This window comes from Cygnus olor, chromosome 3 (assembly GCF_009769625.2).
Source record: "Cygnus olor isolate bCygOlo1 chromosome 3, bCygOlo1.pri.v2, whole genome shotgun sequence".
In the NCBI taxonomy this organism is placed as follows: domain Eukaryota; kingdom Metazoa; phylum Chordata; class Aves; order Anseriformes; family Anatidae; genus Cygnus; species Cygnus olor.
In genome coordinates this window covers 27612568-27633868 of record NC_049171.1, presented here as the reverse complement: position 1 = coordinate 27633868, position 21301 = coordinate 27612568, and the positions used below count along the sequence as shown (strand labels likewise).

The 21301-nt window shown below is 41.1% G+C and overlaps 1 protein-coding gene across 5 annotated transcripts in view; it reads left to right on the top strand.

The window, feature by feature from the left end:
• Positions 1-2262: 2262 nt before the first annotated feature.
• KHDRBS2 (KH RNA binding domain containing, signal transduction associated 2) overlaps positions 2263-21301 on the top strand; it is a 359602-nt gene continuing 340563 nt past the window's right edge. For all 5 annotated transcript variants that reach the window (XR_005818562.1, XR_005818563.1, XM_040553046.1 and 2 more), the window contains exon 1: positions 2263-2500. Coding sequence is in view for 3 of the 5 variants with exons in the window: in XM_040553046.1 (XP_040408980.1) it covers positions 2410-2500 (91 nt within the window). In the remaining 2 variants the exon portion in view is untranslated. The remainder of the gene's footprint in view (positions 2501-21301) is intronic.

The following is a 21301-nucleotide window of genomic DNA, read 5'->3' as shown; positions in this document are numbered from 1 at the left end:
GAAGTGTTTGACAAGTTTCCTGAAATCAAAATTTTCCTTCTCTTTCTTGGCAGGGCATTTAGTTCTCAGGCATTTATTTATTTATTTATTTTTCCGACATGAAAATATGATAGCATAGTAGCACTGACATTCTCCATACATTCTTGAAAAGATGTGTAGTCAATCAATTGTACTGCACATGGAGTAGAAATTGTGTAAAGGTTGCCTGCAGTTACACTGGATTTTGAAAATTTTACAGACCAAATTTCTTTACAATTGTACAATGTCTTCAAAACCTTGTGGATAAATTTATAGACTGTTTTTTCATTAGGGAAAAAATAAAATTAACTAAAAAAGAAAATTCAAAGCAGCATAACAAAAAATATTTTGAGACAAAGAGCAGTGGGTAATACAAGTCTGAGCATATTATTGTAGCAGCTACTAATTTATTTTGAATAAATGGTAGTTTAGTAGCCTTAGTCTAAGAAAGAATTTTACATGGTCATTGAACATAACGCAACACATTGTGGCAATAGACTTTGTTCTTGAAGTTCTTGAAGTTTTAACAGTTTAAGATCAGTTAAGCATCTTTTGTTTTCTCTCAAAATCATGATACTAAATTTTCTGTTGGAGGAAAATCTTGAACAAATATAACCAATAGTAAATGTATACTTAAAGCTAATTAAAACAATTAAATTGTCTAAGTAAAAACAATTTTATTTACTCCAACTGTAGACGTTTTAGTTGCACAACAGCTTTAATTCTGCGTCGCTGTGGGAGGTGCAGAGAGCTACTCCTGGAGGTGCAGGATGGCATTCGCTGGCAGAGATAGTCCCTTCCCCTCAGGACCGCCAGTGTCCTGCGCTGTCTCTAGCTGTGCACAGCAGCCGCGGGCAGACATTTTCGGTGCGCTGCTTAAGCAGCCGTGCCTGCTTGCTGATGCTCTGATCACATCCTCAGGGGAGATGCTGTCTCTCAGCTCCAGCACAGGCATGCTGCCGAGGCCGCACCCCATTAGCAGGGCACCTCCCCGGTCCCCGCAGAGAGTCGGCGGGCCGGGGAACACGGGGAGAGAGACAGAGATCGGTGAAGCCGCTCCGTGCCCGCCGGGGCGGGAGGCCAGGGGGCAGCGCCGGCGCCTTGGACTGGCCGCGACTTCAGCACCACAGCCAGTGTCGGACGCGGCTTCAACACCACGGACAGCGCCCGTCCGGGTGTTTCAGCACCGTGGACAACGCACGGGTTCAGCACCGCGAACAGTACCGGGGGTTCAGCGCCACGGACAGCGCCCGCCCCGTTGGGTATGGGCGCCGCGTTCTGTCGAGACGTGCAGACACGGACAGATAGATGGACAGCCACAGCCACGCAGACACACGCTCATAACGCGCACGCATAGGCACAGCCACGCACGGCCACCCACAGGGCCAACACACGGCCACCCACACGGCCAACACATGGCCACAGCCGCCGGCACCCGCTGGCACACCGGCGGAGACACGGGGACACGACCCACGCGGGCGTGCACAGCCCCAGAGCCCCCCACGCAGCCGCAGGTGTGCCCACGCGGAGAGGCACGCCGTGACACAGGGGCGCACGGCTGTCCCTCCCGCACAGACACAACATACTCGCGCACGCACTCGCACCTCCACCACAGTACACGTGCTCGTGCTCCCGCGGGCACCCCCGGGAAGCAGGGCCACAGACACAGCGGCGCGGCCAAGACACACGCGCACGCAGTGGCACACGCACGCACACACACATACCCCACATGCTCCCGCAGGCTCCCACGGCCACGCACGACCACTCGAACACACACACACATACACACACATACACACGCACACACACCCATACACACACACATACACACGCACACACCCATACACACACACATACACACACAGCCGCACACCCAGCCCCGCGCCCTCCCCCCCGGCGCCCCTCCCACCCCTGGCGCCAGCCAATAGCGGCGCCCATCTGCTCCGCGGGGCCCCGCCCCTCCGACGGGTCCCCCACCAATAGCAGCGCCGCGGGGCGGGGAGCCCGCCTCGCCCCGCCTCCCTAGTTAAGGCGGCCGGTGGGAGCGGGTCGCTCACTGGCGGGCGGGGAGGAGGAGGAGGAGGACGAAGAAGGTGGGGGGGGGGACGGGTGGGGACGAGCAGTGCGAGGCGCACGGAGCCCGGCGCCCGTACGGCCCCCGCCCCCCGCGCAGCGAAGGGGGGAGGCGGCGCCGGGGGGGCCGAGGGCAGCGCCCCGCCGCGGGAGGGGGCGGCCGGGGCTGCGCTGCGCTGCGCACCTGCGGGGCGCCGAGCGGGGCGGGTGAGGAGGAGGAGGAGGAAGAGGAGGAGGAGGAGGCGGCCGGAGGTGCGGAGCCAGCCGGCGGCCGCGCAGCCCGCCCCCGGCTTGGCCAGCCGGCGCGGCCCCGAGGAGATGGAGCAGGAGAAGTACCTGCCCGAGCTGATGGCAGAGAAGGACAGCCTGGATCCCTCCTTTGTTCACGCCATGCGCCTGCTGGCCGACGGTAAGGCTCCGCTGCCGCCCGACGCGGCCCAACGCCCCCTATCCCATCCCCTCCCCTCCCAATTCCATCCCATCCCTGGGGGGTTCCCGCGGAGCCTCCCCGGTGGGAGCAGTGACCTGCGGTTCCCCTGGTGGGGCTGGGCAGGCAGGGCTTGCGGGGCTCCCGTTGCGTTTTGGGGCTCCTCTTTCTCGGAGAGCTCATCGCGGCTTGTTCCCCGGGCTCAAGGAACGAGGCTGTGGTGCTGCTGGCGCTATTGAGCCCCTAACAGGGCGCTGTGATGGGCGCTGGTGGCATGTGGCTCATCAGCTTCGCAGCACGGTTTCGCCCAGGACGTGATGATCTTGGTTTGGATTCGTGTTGTGATCCGGGATATGCCGCTTGTAGCGCTTGGCTCTGCACTCTAGTTAATTCTGTTCACCTCACTTCGGTCGAACTGGTTCAGGGAATCTTCAGAAAGTTTGCAGTTTCGTGGGTTTTTAGACAACTGCTCGGTGTAGTTATTGAATGTAGGCCTCGTAGTACAGTGCCTCAACTTCCACAGAAGCATAACCCAGTAAGTTCCCCTTGCACTTCTCTGTTTCTTCTGAGGCCCCCAGTACTCATTTAAAAAATCCCTGTTAAATCTGGAAAAGAAGTGACAAAGGATGATGCATAAAGCAAGACAAGCTATTGAGCCCTTAGATGAGATCAAGGCAAGAAACCTATGGGTAGGCCCGTGAGGGAGTCACAAATTCAAATCACCTCACAGTCAGGGGAAGTGAATGACTTCCAAAGTTCTGTTACATTTTAGGGACAATCAAACTATTTAAAACTTATTATGCTGGCAGTAAATGTCCTTCCCTGTGTCAGCAGTCTGTGAATTGTCTTCCTTAAATACCTGTTTTATTGATTGTGAATGAATGTACTGAGCCCAGGTTTTATTGGAGTGACCCTGTTTGATAGCTCGGAAATTCAGGGTGAACAAATACACGTTCTGTGCACCTTTTTAATAACTATCTTGCTGCTGAAGTGACAGATGTATTACTTTTTATGGTTGTTTTTCTAATAAAACTACAAGAAACATAAAAGTCTGTATTTCCTATAGGGGTGTAGTTTTTGCACCTTGCAGTTTAGTCTTTTCCCAGAGGGGGGAGGTATCTGCTGAGTGTATGCATGCGAAAGATAGAAAATGCATGAAGGACATCATTGAAAGTGTGCAAAGTAAAGTTTTAAAAATAAACAAGACCAAAATGGGTATTTCTAGGAGTCAAATCCATGCAGAAAATGTATTTTGGGCAAATGTGAGTTTGAATAAAAGATTAATCTTCTCTTTTCCTCTTAAGATAACGAGGACTAGGTATATGTGGATTTTTAAAAGATGAAGGTGAGCTGTCTGTGGAAGCTGTAGGGAATGCTAATGTCAGATTCACACCAGATACCTGGCATTATCCTTCAAAACACCATCTGTCAAGCTTTCTAGAGATTCATTTTAGAGTCTAACATATGATAGCTATTGAAACAGTTTCACTAAAGTAAGAGTATAACTAGTTAAGGAAACGAGTGAATGCACTGGATGCTGCTGGGTATAAAGAGAAAATGCATGGAACCGGCAGATTTTTTTTGATGCCAGAAAATGGGTGCAAGGATCTCTAATACTGTATTTCTAGGATGTGTTAGCAATGAAGTGATGCTTCTGGGCTCTGGGCTTGTATTCTTTAAAAAAATATGTGAGCAGTTACATCGCAATTGCAACCAGGTGTTGCTTTTGTGGCGTACTAAGCTGTCATGATTGCCAGTAGATTTTGTATAAAATGTGTAAGTGTAGCTTTGAAGGTTTTGGCTTCAGAGCTGAGAGCCTCAAGCTTTCACTCTGGCTTGAAGTGCTGTGATTTTTCATGTCAGCAGCTAGAACCTGGAGTTGAGAGGATTCATGCTGCTATGTGAAAACACAGAAGGGCAAGCAGACATTACAAAAACATGGCTTCAATTATGACACTAGATTTACTTGTAAAGATAAAACCTCACTTTTCTCCCCATTAATTCTTTGCTTCATTATGCTTATTTTAAAATCAACAAATTTCTTACGGTTTTTGATATCTAGGTCTGTGTGTCTGTGTTCTGCAGGTTGACCAGTGTCAGGTGCCTACTTGAATCAGTAGATATTTACCCCTCACCACTGAAAGATGATGTGTAGAAGTAATTTACGTTAGTCCTTATCTAGGCTAGAGCCTCCCTTTTGCAATGTATGGTGAAACCCACAGAAAAGGGATGCTTCTCGAGGCAGGGAATGCACATACTTATCAGACAACACAAACAAAGGTGAGAAAAGAGGTATTAATGCTACTTATGTATAAAGTGTGAATCATAAAACACAACTTCTCTAAAAATCACAGGTGAATTCTGAAAATGAACCCAGCCTCTTAATGACTAAATGAATACCTGAGTGAGAAGACGTTATTCCTCACTGCACCGCCCCCCCCCCCCCCCCCCCCCCGAGGTCATTACCTGTTTTGTGTAGGAATAGCTCCTAGTATAGTATGATTATTTCATCATTAGAAATGGAAAAGCCATTTATGTCTTCTATTAGAAGGACGTGTGAATTGTGGATGGACGGTGATCGTTTGCCTCTGTGTGCATTAGTTTAAAAAAACTTTTTGCAAAACGCATTGAGCATTTATATTTATACTGTGATCCAGTCAGCAATAAAACCAAAAGACCTCTTTTAACTGTAACTGGTTGCCAAAACCTAAAGGATAGGCAAATCTTTGCTCTTTGGAGAGGATTTTTCTCTTTTAGTTGTGCTATTCTGTGTAGCAGATTGTTTCGTGTTTGTGCCTGGAAGAGATATATGGAAAAATCACACTGTTTTGTGGATAGTTTTAAACAATTTTATTGTAAACTGCCTTTTTTTTTTTTTAAGGTAAGATCATACTGCTTCTAGTGATGGGATCTGTCCTCATGTGCTGGATCAGGATAAATACTTGGTCAGATGAAAAATGTCAAAGTGAGGAGAGCATCTTTGAGCAGTACCTTTTGTGCATGAGTTGTGTTTATGTCACAGCACAATCTCAAGATCCAGCCAGATCTCAGAGCTGTTCTACTGCTACATCCCATTGCAGTCCCTAACGAGTGACTGACATACACTGTTTTTGCATATATGTAAATTATTTTAAATAAAAAGTGTTAGTTAATTATTTATATATTGCTTGGGACAAGCCAACTTTATATTTGTAAATGTGGCTTTGGAAATCTTGTACTGTATATTATTAAAGCCATATCTTTGTTTTCTTATAAAAACACATAGGAGAAAGACCTATTCAAAACAGCTAGCCAAAGAAAGATCATCTCTCCCCATGGAAATATCAGCATTACTTGGGTAATGAGGTAGCTAATTTCTCTCTATATAATGACAGTACAATTGACCTCAAATTGTCAGTTGGCATTCTGAAGGCAATGAGAGCCAGGCCTTTAACTCTAAACTCGAGTTAAGTCCCTACATTATTCCATGTGGCATAGCATGAGTTTGTCAAACCTCCAGTCACGTCAGTTAGATTCATATAGTTCAGCTTCGTAAAGCTCCTTGTAGGACAGGGCATGATTATTCAAAAGATGTATAATTACTTAACATTTACACCCCGTGAGCATTAGTAATGCCTTTCATACAACAAGGCTGCAACAATTGTTCTAGGTAGCCTGAAAACTGCTGATGTAATGCAAATTCCTTTTGTCTTACGATCAGGATTTCAACTGATATTTTTGCATATGTTGAACTTTTTTTTTGGACTTTTGGAGATTAATTTGCTTTTCATATGGGAATGCAGATTTCGTTCATAACCGTATGTTCCTACTAAAAACCTTGGGGAAATAATAAGGTCACTACATGAGAGTTATTTGTCTTGGTGATGTAGAAAATTAAGATTGTATCCTTAGCCTAAGATGTGAAAGGCTCTTGGTCAAACCTGTGACCTGCTGAAGTCAGGCCTCTGATACTTTTTTGTTTTCTGTAACAAACTACTTGTGAAAAGATATTTACAAATTTTATTACCTTACTGTCTATTAAAGTCTTTGAATTCAAATAAGATTACTATAAAATGTTAATGTAAACACATAGATTAATATTAATCTGTGAGCAGTCAGTTTTCTGCTTGTTGTTTCTTTTTTTCCTGATGTTTATATCCTGTGAGAAGAAATCTGTGTTCACAGAATAGTTTGTATTAATCATTGTTTACTTTGCTGTCCCACAAAATGCAATGTGAACGACTGGAAGGTTGACTCAGGAAACGTGCTGATGTTTAGAGCATGTATTTTAGGAATCAGTTTCATTAAAAACTAGATTTCCAGAGCTATTATTTGGATCTTATTCAGTAAAAGAGGATAACAATGCAAACTCTAGATGAATACAAGGTACTTATTATTTCGGTAAAGCAGCTGTGTGCTAGGTATCAGAGACTCAATTCAAAACTTACTGAAGTTAATGGGAATCTTTCTGTTGCCATTTGTGGGCTAGCTGGCAGTCCTTACACAAATCTGATGTATTGATTGATGCAGCTAATATATATGGAATAATGAGAAAGGATATTCTATCACTACTGCTGACTTTTGAAATGAATGTATGTTTCAGTCTTTAAATGTTTTTTTAAAAGGTAAATTGTTGTTTTACTGCAGTATGACAGCATGGTGTGTGTTCATAATCTTAAGGAAATAGTCTGGGCTTTCAGAATGCAATGTAGATAAGTCCCAGGGGATAACTGGTTTTAGCAAAAACAAAATAGTATAAAATATTAGACTGAGTAAATTATCCTTGCAGAGATCTGAAGCAGTTTAGGACCATTTGATCTGTGATCTTAGAAAGCACATCCTTTGAAACACAGTAAATTTCCTTACAAAGAAGGAACTATATAAATGCAATAACTGAAGGCTAGATTCTGATACCCTTATGTGAGAAGTAGTGCTTCACTCTTTAAATGGTGCTATTTGAATCAGTGGAGCTGCTTAAGGTGTGATTCAGTGTGGGAAGCAGAATTTTGTACCAACTGTTTAAGAGAAGGTCAAAGGCATTTTCTGAGACTGAGGCTTATCTGGATAGCCATAGCCTCAGCAACATTCCAGAATGCGCTGTTTTTTGGCAGCATGAATGTTTTACTCGGAAGGAGAAGAGAGATTTTATTTGTTATGGGAATTCCTTTAGTAAATTTATTTCATTCTCTAGCTCTCCTTGGTGTATTAATTTGGGGAACACTTACCGCAATTATCCATTTCTCTTCCTTTGTGCATCAAAATAGATATTTTTAAGCTGAAGAAACTCAGAAATTGATATAAGCTGGTACCAAGAGAAGGAGGAATAGCTAGTTATATAGCTGAATAGAAAATGAACTTTTAACTTCCTAAGCATTTAATACCTGCATAATGTGTGGAATAGTGGCCATCTGTAACCAGGAGGTGGCATGGTTGGGCTCCACATGCCACAATAGAGCTTCAAGTCCCAGCACCTCCTGGGAAAGGGCCAGTCTGGCCCATCAGGTACATCCTGTTCTTGTGCACTGGATGTGTGCTTCTCTTGTTTCAGCGATATGCAGACAACATATACTGATGACCAGATTTGCTATAACAGGCTAGTTGCCTACAGAATCTGATAGGTTCAATAGTGACCAGTGCATAAGACTCCTGAGAAAGGCTAAAACATATACATAAAAATAATATGTCTACCTAGCCCACTAAGCGATGCAGGAAGAGTAAAAGAGCTCTTTCATGATATCTGCTGAGAGACAGGTTTCAGGCTCAATATGTTGGGTCTTATTTCAGAATGCATAAATATTGCTGTTGTTGGGTATTTCCTGTACAATGCTTGGTAAAGTAGGAGCGCATCATGCTTTCCTGTGCCTGGCAGCTGTACCTTAGGCTGAAGGCACTGCCCTGATGAAGCAATGTTTCCTTGACCTGCAGGGTCACTGCAGTAATCCTGCATTTCAGTACAGGGTGAGTGTGCATTTTTTTTTTTAAGGCAATTTTTAACTGTTTCAGTTCAAATCTCTTTTCAACAAGCTACTGAATTTGAAGAAAAATTCAGCGTCCTCACAGCTGACCTTAGCATATATATTTCTCTTACTTACTCTTGATAAAAAGTAAGTAATTAAAAATATGTTTTTCTTGGGGATTAATAAAGTATGTGTAACAGAAGCTGTTTTGTGGACTGATCCTGCCAAAGCGGTATGAAGGTATGTGTTCATCTTTTGTTCACATGACATTTTTCAGCCCTTGGATGGGTGTTGTGGCTTAGAGCTCCATAACAGAATAGGTGAGGATGTGGACAGTTTATAAAATGGAATAAACTTTAATGGTGCTTTAATGGAGCTACAGTACAGTCTTTGGCATATAATCAAATAAGAACTGTGGAGGACCGGACAACTAAAGAACCTTGACACAGGGATAGAGGTCTGAGGTGCATAGTAGATGGAGATTTGATGTTTTTTTCCTCGTACTATGTACCTCCAATGAATACCCTTTAAAACTTTCACCTGGAAGCTGAAAACTAATACTGAATTTCAGTCTGATCTTTGAGATCTCTGAATGAAAGTAACTGCATAAGAAATGTGTATTCTTATTACTTCTCTTATGAAATTATTCTTTTTAAATCATCAGACAAAAATAAACCTGGTTATTACAGTCTTCCATAAATTCTGTCATAGTTTAATTAGAATCCTGCTGGGACTGAGTACAGCTACTTCCTTATCCTAGAAAGGTGTCCATAGTGGAACTAATGATCCAAAACCTAAAAGACAGAGGGCAGGTCACTGCTGCCTTTGAATTTCTATGCACCTGCTGAAGTGTGCATCAATAGAACAAGAAACTGAGGCTAGAGTAAAGGTTAACCTAGAGATGTAAAGCTAAAAAGCTTTTGATTTATCCAATAATTTGAATTCTGGAGATTGATGTGGCTATTGGAGAAAATAATACTTTATGCTAGCCTGCAAAAGATTGATTTATAATCTACATTCCTTCTTTTATCTCTGCTTTGAATCTGTAAGGAGAAGAATTCTGCTAGTTCTATTGCAGAAACAGTTTGGATTTGCTAGCTGGTGAAGGCAGCAATGTTGTCAGCAAAAAAAACAACAACAATGTAGGGGTCAGAGCTGCTGGTTCATAACTGGTCAACTTCCAAAGAGCAGCACTGGGAATGAGAAGAAAAAACGGCTCCCCTAGGAAATTTGAACACTGGAGAAAGAAAACCAAATCCCACTTTGACAATAACTCCTAGTTTAATGCTTTCAGGATTTCTAATACATACTTTCCAAAGCTTTTTCAAGTGCTTGAAGTTAAAGAACTTGCTATGAAATCAGGGACCCTGTGTATGTTTCAGAAATGGCTTTTTGATGTTGAAGAACTTAGTTTCCTTCTTACTTCTTAAAGTGAAGACTTTTACGCTCCATATTTCTGAATATCAGAATATTTATTTTTCTGATATTTCTGATTGTTTCTGAGCAAATTAATTTCTGGCATTTTCTCTTTAGGATTACAGTAAGCACTTGATGCTGTCTGGGCATTATGCCACATATTCTCAGTGGTCAGGGAGTGAACTCCGTAGCTGGGAAAGAGTCAGACTTCATTCTTCCGAAATACCCAGGACTGTGCTAATTTGCTGCAGCTAGGAAGTTGCCATCCCTAATTTACCAATTTGCAGTTAAAACTGATTTTTTTTTTTGCTCTCTCTACCAAAATAAGCAGCACCAAACTCTTAAGTGACTTACTGAATTACTTAAATGACTTTATTGGCTCTCAGAGGCTAAATTTAGGACTGATAACATGAAGGAGAATTGCAAGAGCCTTTTCTCCAATGTCTTCAGATAGCTGTTCATCAGAAAAATAGTTAATTTTGGATAAATAATGCTTATTATCCTGGTGTATGCATGGGACTGAAGAACTGTCAATACATTTGCAATTATTTCACTAATATTTGTGTGTAAGCTTCATACTTCAGGCTTCATACTTCAGCTTCATAAGCTTCAGCCTTATTTGAAAGAACTTCCTACTCATACATGCAGATCAGGACAAATATATGAATTGTATATCCATATTACATATTTGTTTTTATGCTCAAAGCCACCATCGTAAGGTTGCTGTGCTCAGTTCTGGTATTGCTCAGTCTCTTCTCTGATCCTTCACGCTCATGTTTAACAAGGTTGTCCTGTCTCTGTAAATATGCTATTTTGGAGTGTCCTGTAATTCACTCTATTTTGTTTGTCAGGGGTCCTCCAAATGCTGTATTGCTGCTGTTACTGGGGTGGCTTTGTTTGCTGCAAATGGTATAGGCACAAACAGATCAGGTTGCAAAATGCTCTAAGAAACTTTTAGTGATTAGTGGAAAAAGAAAGGGATCCCTAAGTAAGCAGGGAATGTCACAAAACAGGTGCTCATGTTACATTTTTGTTACCTCTCTTTTTCCAGAACTAAACTTTGAGGTTACCAGGTTATGCAATAGTTTGTATGCACAAACCATCAGTTCCAGTATTAAAATACCCTTGCTGCCCCAAAGTCTACGAATAATCTGAAATATGTCAGGTGCAAGGGAATTATGAGTCTAAGCTTTCCCATTGCTGCAAAGATTTTGATGTAATGCTTTTATAATGAGGAACCATTCGTACTGTCAGCTGTCTGAGTGCTTCTTGTGGTGGGGGTGAAAGGAGATATCACATTAGAAAGTGGAGATGGACCAACTTGATTTAAACGTGAAGCATGAGCTTGATTTGATTCTGCAACTGTATAAACACTAAGAAGTCCTGAGCTGGAAATTAAGTAGAGACTAATACCAAGTTTTGGCTGCAGCTTTCTGCTTCTTGACAATTTGTCTCTGTCCCTTCTCATGGCCTTTAAGGGTTTATGAATAATTAAAAAGAGGGAGGAACTGAGAGGAAAGGAACAGAAAATAAAGGAATGGTGGAAAAATGAGAGAAAAACAATGGCAAATTGTTACAGTAATAGAGGAGAGTGGCAATACAGAAAAAGAAAAATGAAAAAAATCTCATTTAATAGGTATAAAATATTTAGCTACTTTAGCTTTAAGAAACTTGTGACAGCTAGAAATCTCCAACCTTTGAACTTCAGTGAGGACTTCTGGAAGCTTTCAGTTAAGTTTTATTCATCTAAAATGGATATATCAAAGCTGCTGATAAGCAGTTGAAAAACACTTATCCATTTATTTAAGAAATTAAGATGAGGTTCAAGTCTTTCTGAAAAGCTTCTGTGAATAATTATCATTTCAATACTGTTGTATTTCATGTGTTTAGGGATGCTATAGGTGTCTGTGCCATATATATAATTACATTATGCAGGGATTAAACATGATATTTTGCAGAGATGCTCCCAATTTTATATTAAACAGCAACTGAGATTTTTCCTTTTAACCTTTAGAGTTCTCTTGAAATATTATCAGTTAGTGGTTAATCTGTTTACATTTTCTATTTTAAAGAGTAATACTGTTACATTGAACACCTCACACTTCTACTTATAAAGCTTGTCTGCTTCTTTCTTCAGGTAATAACCATTCAAATGTTGCATTAGATTTTTCATCAGTGTTATGAGCTGCAAGCTTGTAAGCCCTTTTATTTGCTTATCTCAGTAGCCTCATTACAGCTGAGAAGAATTGTCCAGATTCTGTTATTTCAGTACAACTCCTCCAGCTTTTTCATTTGCATTGCCTTCCCCTGGCAGCTGACATCTCCCCCAACTGTGCTCCAAGCAGTTAATATAATTAGAGAACTTTCCACTCCTCAGCCACTTTCATTCTGTTTTATACTCTTCTACTATCCCCACAACCTCAGTCGAGTTTTTTAATTTTAATTTTTCCCATGGAGACTTGACTTGGAAGTAAAGCTGGCAGCTTTACTGGAGAAGGATGTCAGAAACAGAAGGAATTATGGTGAGAAGAAAGGCAGGTGAGTGGATAATGTATCTGTAGTAGAGAGGAGGATCAGTAGGTAGGGAGAAACTTGGAAAGACAGAGCAGGGCACATCAAAGAGGTGAGAATGAAAATTAAATTGGGAACTCTTTTCCCCTTAAAAGGCCATAGTGCTTATATAGGTGATATACTTCACTTACTATACACTCATCCATACATGCAGATAAATAGTTCTTGTGTGTATATATTTTCCTACAAAAAAAAATATAAAAAATAGCGGTACAGTAGTGCATTATCTTAGAGAAAAATCTTTACTTCTATGATTTAATTATTCATGTCTGTAGGCCATACCCCTTTGTGTATGCCCCAGTATGGAGTGGATAATTCAGTGTAACAGTGCTAATGCTGCTTTGATAACATTATGTTAATCTCACAGGGATATGCACTTCAAGGCTTACTATTAAAGACGTAGTGACTCTTGCATATCGTATATCAATTGAGATAAACTTACACCGGTGTTTGAATTTCTAAACCTTCCTAAGTGTCCCCCAAGTTAAATGTAACTCATATTCTGACAGAAATGTGGTTCAAAGTACACAAGCTGCAATTATGAAATAACTTCTCAGCTAAGGATGAGATGATAGTTAGCATTTTATCCAGCCATATGGGACTTCAGAGAAGAAAGAAGAGGTATGCCGAGATTATATTGGAAACAGTTTCTATTGTAGTCTCTACCTGAGTAGAGAGCAGCAACCTTCACAGTGATGTAAGCAGCAAGTTTTCCTGTGTCTTTAAAAGTAACTTGTTATCAGTAAACTGAAACAAACAAACAAAGAGGTGGTAAAAACTTCAAACTGCAAATAGTATAAAGATTATATAAAGCAGTAGGTTAAAGAAAAAAGGACTTGATTGGCACTTCTGAGATTAGATTGTTTTAAGGTAATATCAGTTTTTGCATTTTACTGATGTGCCTGGTAAAAGAAAACAGTTGCAATGACCCTAATTGGGTCATTTAAGTTTCAATAAACACTAATTTTCCTATCTTAATAAATATGAATGCTTATTAGGTACTTTGGGTATGGCGTTTCCTATTTGCTGCTCAATAGAAAGTGACAGGCTTTCTTCAGTGGTCTCCAAAAATCCATTCTTGATTCCTGATTGTATTCACAGAAGGTTTCTGGGGTCTCTGCCAACAGGTAGAGAGACAGAGGACAACAATACTTCAACTCTATTAATATAATAAAGCCTTACGCCAAACCTAACAAAATAATATTAAATGAGATCATTTCCCTAAGCGGAAAAACTATGTACATGCTAAATAACAATACATTGCTAAATAACAATATAAATAACACTACTTGGTGAAAAGCGAGCTTGATTAACTCTGAAACTGCTGACACCTGTGTTATATTGCCTCTACTTACAGCTACAGCTTATGCAGCATGCTGCCACTGATACCAAAATTATTTTAGAATCTGAAAGACTATAATGAAAGTATCTTTGAGCTGATCACTTGCCAAGAGGTGAAGTTTTGATATTTCTTCCAGCATTGCCCAACACTCAATTAATGAACAAAGACAACAGAACTTTAGTCATGGTCTGCAGTAAAAATTTCAGTGTTATCACGTTTGTCCTAAAAGCTTTGCATCTGGGTAGCAGCTGACTATCAATTTCTCTTCTTGGAAAAAGTAAATGAGTAAGGTAAAACAGTCTCAACCTGTGAGACATCTCTGTGGCTTGTGATGTTCCACGGGGTACTCTTTGATCTGGCTGACAAATGGCCCTCTGGAATTTAGTCCTTCATTTGAATGCAGAGTAGTGCAAATGTCATTACAAACCCATGACCTCTGAATTCTAAAACTTCCCCCATCTCTTGTGATTTAAAATTCTATAGCCTGAGGTGCATGGACTAGGAAAAGATGTTTGGTCCAGAGGCATGTCACAGCACAGCCAAGATGATGATCAAACCCTGAGTAAGAGTTATTCTGAAAGAAAACCAGTACCATTTTACAGTAACAATTTACTGGAGACCTTTAAAAAATAATTATCTGGTGTTTGCAAATATCTGTTCAAAGATGTTAGATGCCTAGAATTAAGAATCTTGTATGTGTGTGTCATAGGTTTATTTTTGGCTGCCTTAATGCTGTCATAACAATATTGTTTTTCCTTAAAGAAAAAGGACAACTGCAGGGGAAAAAAGTGGAGCCTTTAATATCTATTTGGGTTGACAAAGGGATATCTTTCAGCTGTTTTGTACAACTGCACAAGCAAACCAATAATTAGAAAAGATTTACTGATAATTCAGCACTTGAGTTCAGTTAATTTTTAAGATTTTTCTTGTGCCTGAACACAAGTTGTAACTCCTGTTCAAGTTGATTATTTTTAGCTCTGTGAAAATACAGAATTAACCTTATAGATACTGTATTGTATAAACAGACTGAGAGATGATGCAGCACATACCTTCTTGAGAAAAAAATTGGAAGATGTAATTACGTTCCTTAAATACTGCTAATGAATGAAAGAAGTATTCTTCAGATGTTGAAATACATAATCTGATTGATGGTACTGCTTCATTTGAAATGGTTGAATATGCCATCCACACTAATAATATTTTCTGCATGCCATCTTGCTAATATGAGTCATGCCTGAAGATATGTTTAGCAAAATATGATGAAAAACTCTCCTATAGTAGTGGACATGCTTAAGTCTCACAGCTCTTGAAAGCTGGTTTGCCAATACAGTAGATCGTCCGATGGCTCCTTCCTACTTTTAGATACAGGCTTGTTATTGTTTTTTTTTTTTTTTTAAGTATTTTAAGTTTTCTTTAGAGCTCTGTGTAGTTCTTTCCCCATATATTTCCTTGTTGCAATATCCCTTTAGTTTGTATCCCTCCATCCCTTTTGTTGCAACATGTCATAAGGCCCTTCCATTTTTTGTTTTAATTTTTGACTAATTCTTCTGCCTTCGTTTTACAAGTGATCTTCTTGTTATGTATCTATCTGAACATACTGTGTCTATATAATTTCTTTTCTTTATTCTTTCATAATCTTTGCACTTTCACTTTCCTGAAATGTTGTCCTGTGTCATGTAATGTCCTTGTTTAATTTACAAATTTAGTGCAGTAGTTTTTTATCACTCCCTGTTTGTCAGGGAACTGACCACTGCAAGACAGAAAAATGGTCTGTAAATGCTATCAGGAGGGTTTGGAATCTCTTTTGGAGATGCCTCTCAAAGTGTCCCTCTGTTCGTACTGTGTTCTTGTTGCCTTCTCATTCACAGTTTCAGCTTGGTGCTGTAACCTTTTTCTTCAACATGCCCATAAAGACACTTTCTGTTGTTGTCACTACTGTTTTGGTGACCTCTGGCCTTTTTTAGTTAAGTATCAAACCCATCATCTCTCTGACCATTCTCTCCATTAACTTCAGAAGTTTGTGATTATCTCTGCAAGAATACCAACCAAGCACTGTTCTTTCTCTTGTAAGAATGACTGTCTTTTACTGTATCTCTTGCAACACACTCATGTTCTAGGCATGTCATTGTTTCTTAAATAGCAAGCTGTTTCAGCCCACTTTCTGATTTTATTCTACCTTTTATTCACCCACACATTGTATTTTAACTTCAACAACTGTCAAACACATTGTTGTACAACATGTATCTTAATCACTCTTCTGTCAGTTGTCTTGCTTGTATTTTTGGCTATGATGTACTGAATTCGCAACTTCAGAAAACTAAGCAGAGAGACAATAACAGCCTGCACACTTATCATAGAACCACAGAATGACTTGGTTTGGAAGGGACCTTAAAGATGACCTAGTTCCAACTAGGTGATCTTTAGGCCATTGGCAGGGATGTCACCCACTAGATCAGATTGCCCAGGGCCCCATTCAACCTCACCTTAAACAATTCCAGGGATGGCGTGTCCACAGCTTCTCAATACCAACATATCCTATTTTTCCAAGTTAAAAAGAAGACTGGTATATTCAAGTTACTAAATTATAAGGCTGCAGCAAAGAAGACTGTTAATGGATTGGAAGGACAGTGAAAGGGGAGAAAAAAAGAACACTGGGCTGGATAATACCAATTTTGCTTTGAGGAAAAAATAAGATTTTGAGCTGGGAACAAAAGTATGCATGTAAGACACCAGTGCCTTTCACCTTTGTGGGTGAAAGTTAAGGACCACACCAGTAAGGGACAACATGTGGTTGGGGTCTACTGCAGGCCACCCAATCAAGGGGAGCCTGTGGATGAGGCATTCTTGCTTCGATTACAAGTGTCATGGTCGCACACTCTCATCCTGATGATTGACTTCAACCGTCCGGATGTCTGTTGGGAAAACTACACAGCAGGCTGTAAGTGATACAGGAGATTCCTGGAGTATGTTGAGGATAACTTACTGGTCCAGGTATTAGGCAAACTAACCAGGAAGATTTCTGAAAATTCATCTTACTGTGCTGAGAAAATGGTGATGATGGTATGCAGGAATATGCCACATAAATGTACACCTGACTTGTCTTTTTGGTGCTTGGCAAAAGCTAAAAATATACTTTTATTGAAAAATGTTACTTTGCTGCCATTAAATACTCTCAGTGATAAGTGAAATAATTTAGCTACAGCTGTTGTCATGTTACTATATGTTACCTTACTGGCTGTTAATCACACCTTAATATTTTAGCTTTCTCCGTAATGGATTTTTTTTTTTTAACTGTGGTTTGTCAGGTACTTGTTTTATAACACCTATTCCCAATGCTCTTATCTTGCTACTGCTACTTGTCCTTTCAGTGGGAAAGGGCATTTCAGGGAAGATTTACTGAGGACACAGATGGGAATCTTAGTCGTCCAGTTACCGTGTGCATTCTTTGTCATTGGCATGGTCCTGCTGTTGTGCAGCACCATTTGAAGAAAGGTTTTGCTTCTGCAGAATTTTTGCTCTGATGGTATCTAATGCATATTTTTTTTCTGGAGTCTGAAATCGTGACCTTCTCTAAGAGTTTTGCGTAGTTATATTAGAAAACTTGCTGTTGGTGTTCAAGCTGGGAGTGAGATCATGACAAACATATTCTAATTTTAAACATATGATGCAGAGTGTGTATAGAAAAGTGGAAAATGTGTATGCATTGTCAAAGCCACTTTTCAGTCTTGGGATCCTCCCTGTCCATTGTCTGACATCAGTTTTCTTCTAGAGCTCTACAAAATTTGAGATGTAATGGTAAAATGATGCTATTGAAGTAAATGGAGTTAACTCTGCAGAGCTGGTTGGTTTCAGGTGGTCTTTGCATGGTTTGGAGGTAGTGGAGAGGAGAGCAAATCATCATCTTTAGTGTCCCATGAAGAAGAATTTTCTTTTCCTGTGAATTCACTCACATTGCCTTCAAAGTACAAATTCTTCTTCCCTTTGTAAAGACTTCTTAGACTTTTGCCTGGCGTAATAAAACATACATAAACCAAAAAGCAATGCCATTTAAAGATCTGCTGATTCAAAAGAATAAAAGCAAAAAAAAGTTTAATGGTTTATAAGAAAGTTCAGGTAGAAAAAACAATTAGTTGTCTCATGTTTAAACGGAATTTCCTGTATTTGGATTTGTGCCTATTGCCTCTTGTCCTGTCTGTCTCTGGATACCACTGAGAAGAGCATCGGTCCAACTTGTTTGTACCTTCCCTTCAGTTATTTATAGACGATGCTAAGATCCCCCTGAGCCTTATCTTTGTAGGTTGAACAGTCCCAGCTCTCTCAGCCTGTCCTCATGAGATACTCCAGTCCCTTCATTACCCTTGTGACCTCTCCAGTAGCTCCATACCTTTCTTGTACTGGGGAGCCCAGAACTGAACATAGGACTCCAGGTGAGGCCTCAGCAGGTCTAAGTAAGATCACCTCCCTTGACCTGCTAGCCACACTTTTAATGCAAGCCAGGAAGCTGTTGGCCTTCTTTGTGACAGGGACACATTGCTGGCTCATGGTCAGCTTGGCAACTACTGGAACTGGCAAGTTTTGTTATGCAAAACTGCTTTCCAACTGTTTGGCATTCAGCTTGTACCAGTGCATGGGGTTATACCAGGTGTGGGACCTAGCATTTCCATTTGAACTGTTCAAATAGAGTAATTCATTTGGAAGGGACCTTCAGCCCTTTACAACCACATGTATCACTACAGGCTGGGGGATGACCTGCTGGAGAGGAACTTTGTGGAGAAGGACCTGGGGGTCCTTGTGGACATCAGGTTGGCCATGAGCCAGCAGTGTGCTCTCGTGGCCAAGAAGGCCAATGGGATCCTGGCATGCATTAAAAGGACCGTGGCCAGCAGGTCAAGGGAGGTGATCTTCTCCCTCTACTCTGCCCTGGTCAGGCTCACCTGGAGTACTGTGTCTAGTTCTGGGCTCCCCAGAATCAAGAAGATGGGGATCTCCTGGAAAGAGTCCAGCGGAGGGCCACACAGATGATACGGGGCCTGGAGCATCTTCCCTATGAGGAAAGGCTGAGAGACCTGGGTCTGTTCAGCCTGGAGAAAAGAAGACTGAGAAGGGATCTTATGAATGTGTATACCTTAAGTGTGGAAGACAAAGGGGTATGGCCAACCTCTTTTCAGTGTTTGTGGGGACAGGACAAGGGGTAATGGCCACAAGATGGAGCACACAGGAAGTTCCGCACCTATTTCCAAAGAACTTCTTCATGGTGAGAGTGATGGAGCACTGGAACAGGCTGCTCACGGAGGTTGTGGAGTCTCCTTCTCTGGAGATATTCAAGGCCCGTCTGGATGCCTACCTGGGCAACCTGCTCTAGAGAACCTGCTTTGGAGGAGGGTTGGACTCGATGATCTTTTAAGGTCCCTTCCAACCCCTACAATTCTGTGATTCAAAGATCATCTACTCCAACTGCTTAACCTCTTCAGGGCTAACCAAAAGTTAAAGCACATGAAGGTACTGTCCAAATGATACTTGAGTACTGACAAACATGGGGCATCAGCCACCTCTCTGGGAAGCCTGTTCTAGTGTTTTACCACCCTCACAGTAAAGACATTTTTCCTAATGCACAGTTTGAACCTCCCCTGGTGCAGCTTTGTGCTGTTCCCATGTGTCCTGTCATTACTTACCAGGGAGAAAAGACCAGCACCTCCCTCTCTACTACTTCTGCTCAGCAAGTTGCAGAGAGCAATGAAGCCGCCTCTCAGCCTCCTTTTCTCCAGACTACACAACCCAAGTTTTCTCAGCCTCTGTTCATAGGACATACCTTCCCACCCTTTTACCAGCTTTGTTGTCCTCCTCTGGATGGTTTCAATGACCTTAACATCCTTTTTATATTGTGGAACCCTGAATTGCACACAATATTTAAGGGGAGGCCTCACCCATGCTAAATACAGCAGGAGAATCACTTCTTTTGATGGGCTGGCTATGTTGCATTTAATGCATCCCAAAATGTCATTTGCCCTCTTGGCTGTCAGGGCATACTGCGGGTTCATGCTGAGCCTGCTGTCAACCGACAACCCCAGATCCCTTTCTCCTGAGCTGCTCTCCAGCCACTTGTCTCCCAATCTGTGCTTGTGTCCAGTGTTACTCTGTTCCAGGTGCAGCACCCAGTATTTACCCTTGTTGAACTTCATGTTGTTGCTGATCGCCCACTGCTCCAATGTATCTAGATCCCTCTGCAAAGCTTCTCATCCCTCCCAGGAGTCAACAGCACCTGCCTGTTTAGTATCATCGGCAAACTTGAGGTTCCTGTGAATGTCAATAAAATCCTCTGTTTTATCAGTCACTACTACCAGTGTTGTCATCTGCAAGCTTGCTGGGGTAGCAGTCTGTCCCATCATCCAGGTGAAGAATGTTAAAAGGTATTGGATCCAATATGTGCGTTGTAAGGGCTTTAATCTTTAATTGAATGCTACCCTTACCTGGATTCCAAATTTATTAATTATGAAGAATGTAGAGAAAACATGCAAATATTGACAAGATAAGTGAATAGACTGATTTTTCCCTGGTCTATGATCTTCCCTATGCACTTAATGGAGTTAGGAAGATTAGTATGACAAGTAGAACAGTAGGAGTCTGCACATATTTAATTTGATGCAACCTGTTCCTCGTGAATTGCTCAGAATACATATTTGTCTAATAGTTACAGGGCTACTTCCATGGTAAGTATTTAACTTTCTGAAGAATTTTTTTGTATTTTCTCCTTTTGTTATGATGTTTCTTCCGATTTTTACTGTGTATTTTTTTAATTCTAGTCTGTTTCAGTCTACTAATCTAGATTCAGTTAACAGCCTCTTCTGGTATGTTTTATTTTGTCAATGATTGACTTCCTGTATCATTTTCTTAATCTTCATAGTTTTGTCAGTGGCATCACCAGTGTCTTATGCTGGACTGTATGTTGGCAGGCTTCAATTAATGTTGCCTTCATTCTCAGCCTTCAATTATCAAATTAAGATAAATCTTAGCTATTTTCATTGTCTTAGCATAATTATGGCTTAAAAGAAAACTGATAAATTCATTTTTATATGTAGTTTATCTAGTCTTACTTTGAAATATATGGTAAGCACCATAAAGAGGGAGTTCATTACAGGTGGGATGACAGAGGACTACTGCAAGTCTGCAGACCAAATAAAGTATTACTGTCTTCAACACAATAAGTTTAAGACTCTCATACTAATATATATGGGTGGATGCTGAAAGAGAATAGTATAAGTTTTACCAAGAATCATAACACCGAGTGACTGCAGCTGTTTTTCTAGCTCACATAATGAATGTACAAGTGAGGAGTACCCCTAGTTTGCTGACTCCACATTGTGGATGCCTCCTCTGTGGGCTTTCTGCTCTCTTCCAGCATATATATTTATATTTGCTTTCAGTGAGATCAATGTTGTTTAATTCTGTTCATTTGACGCTGGAACTTTTTCTCCAGATTCAACAAGGCTAAATTGCTAACCTACTGCAAAGGTTTGAAAA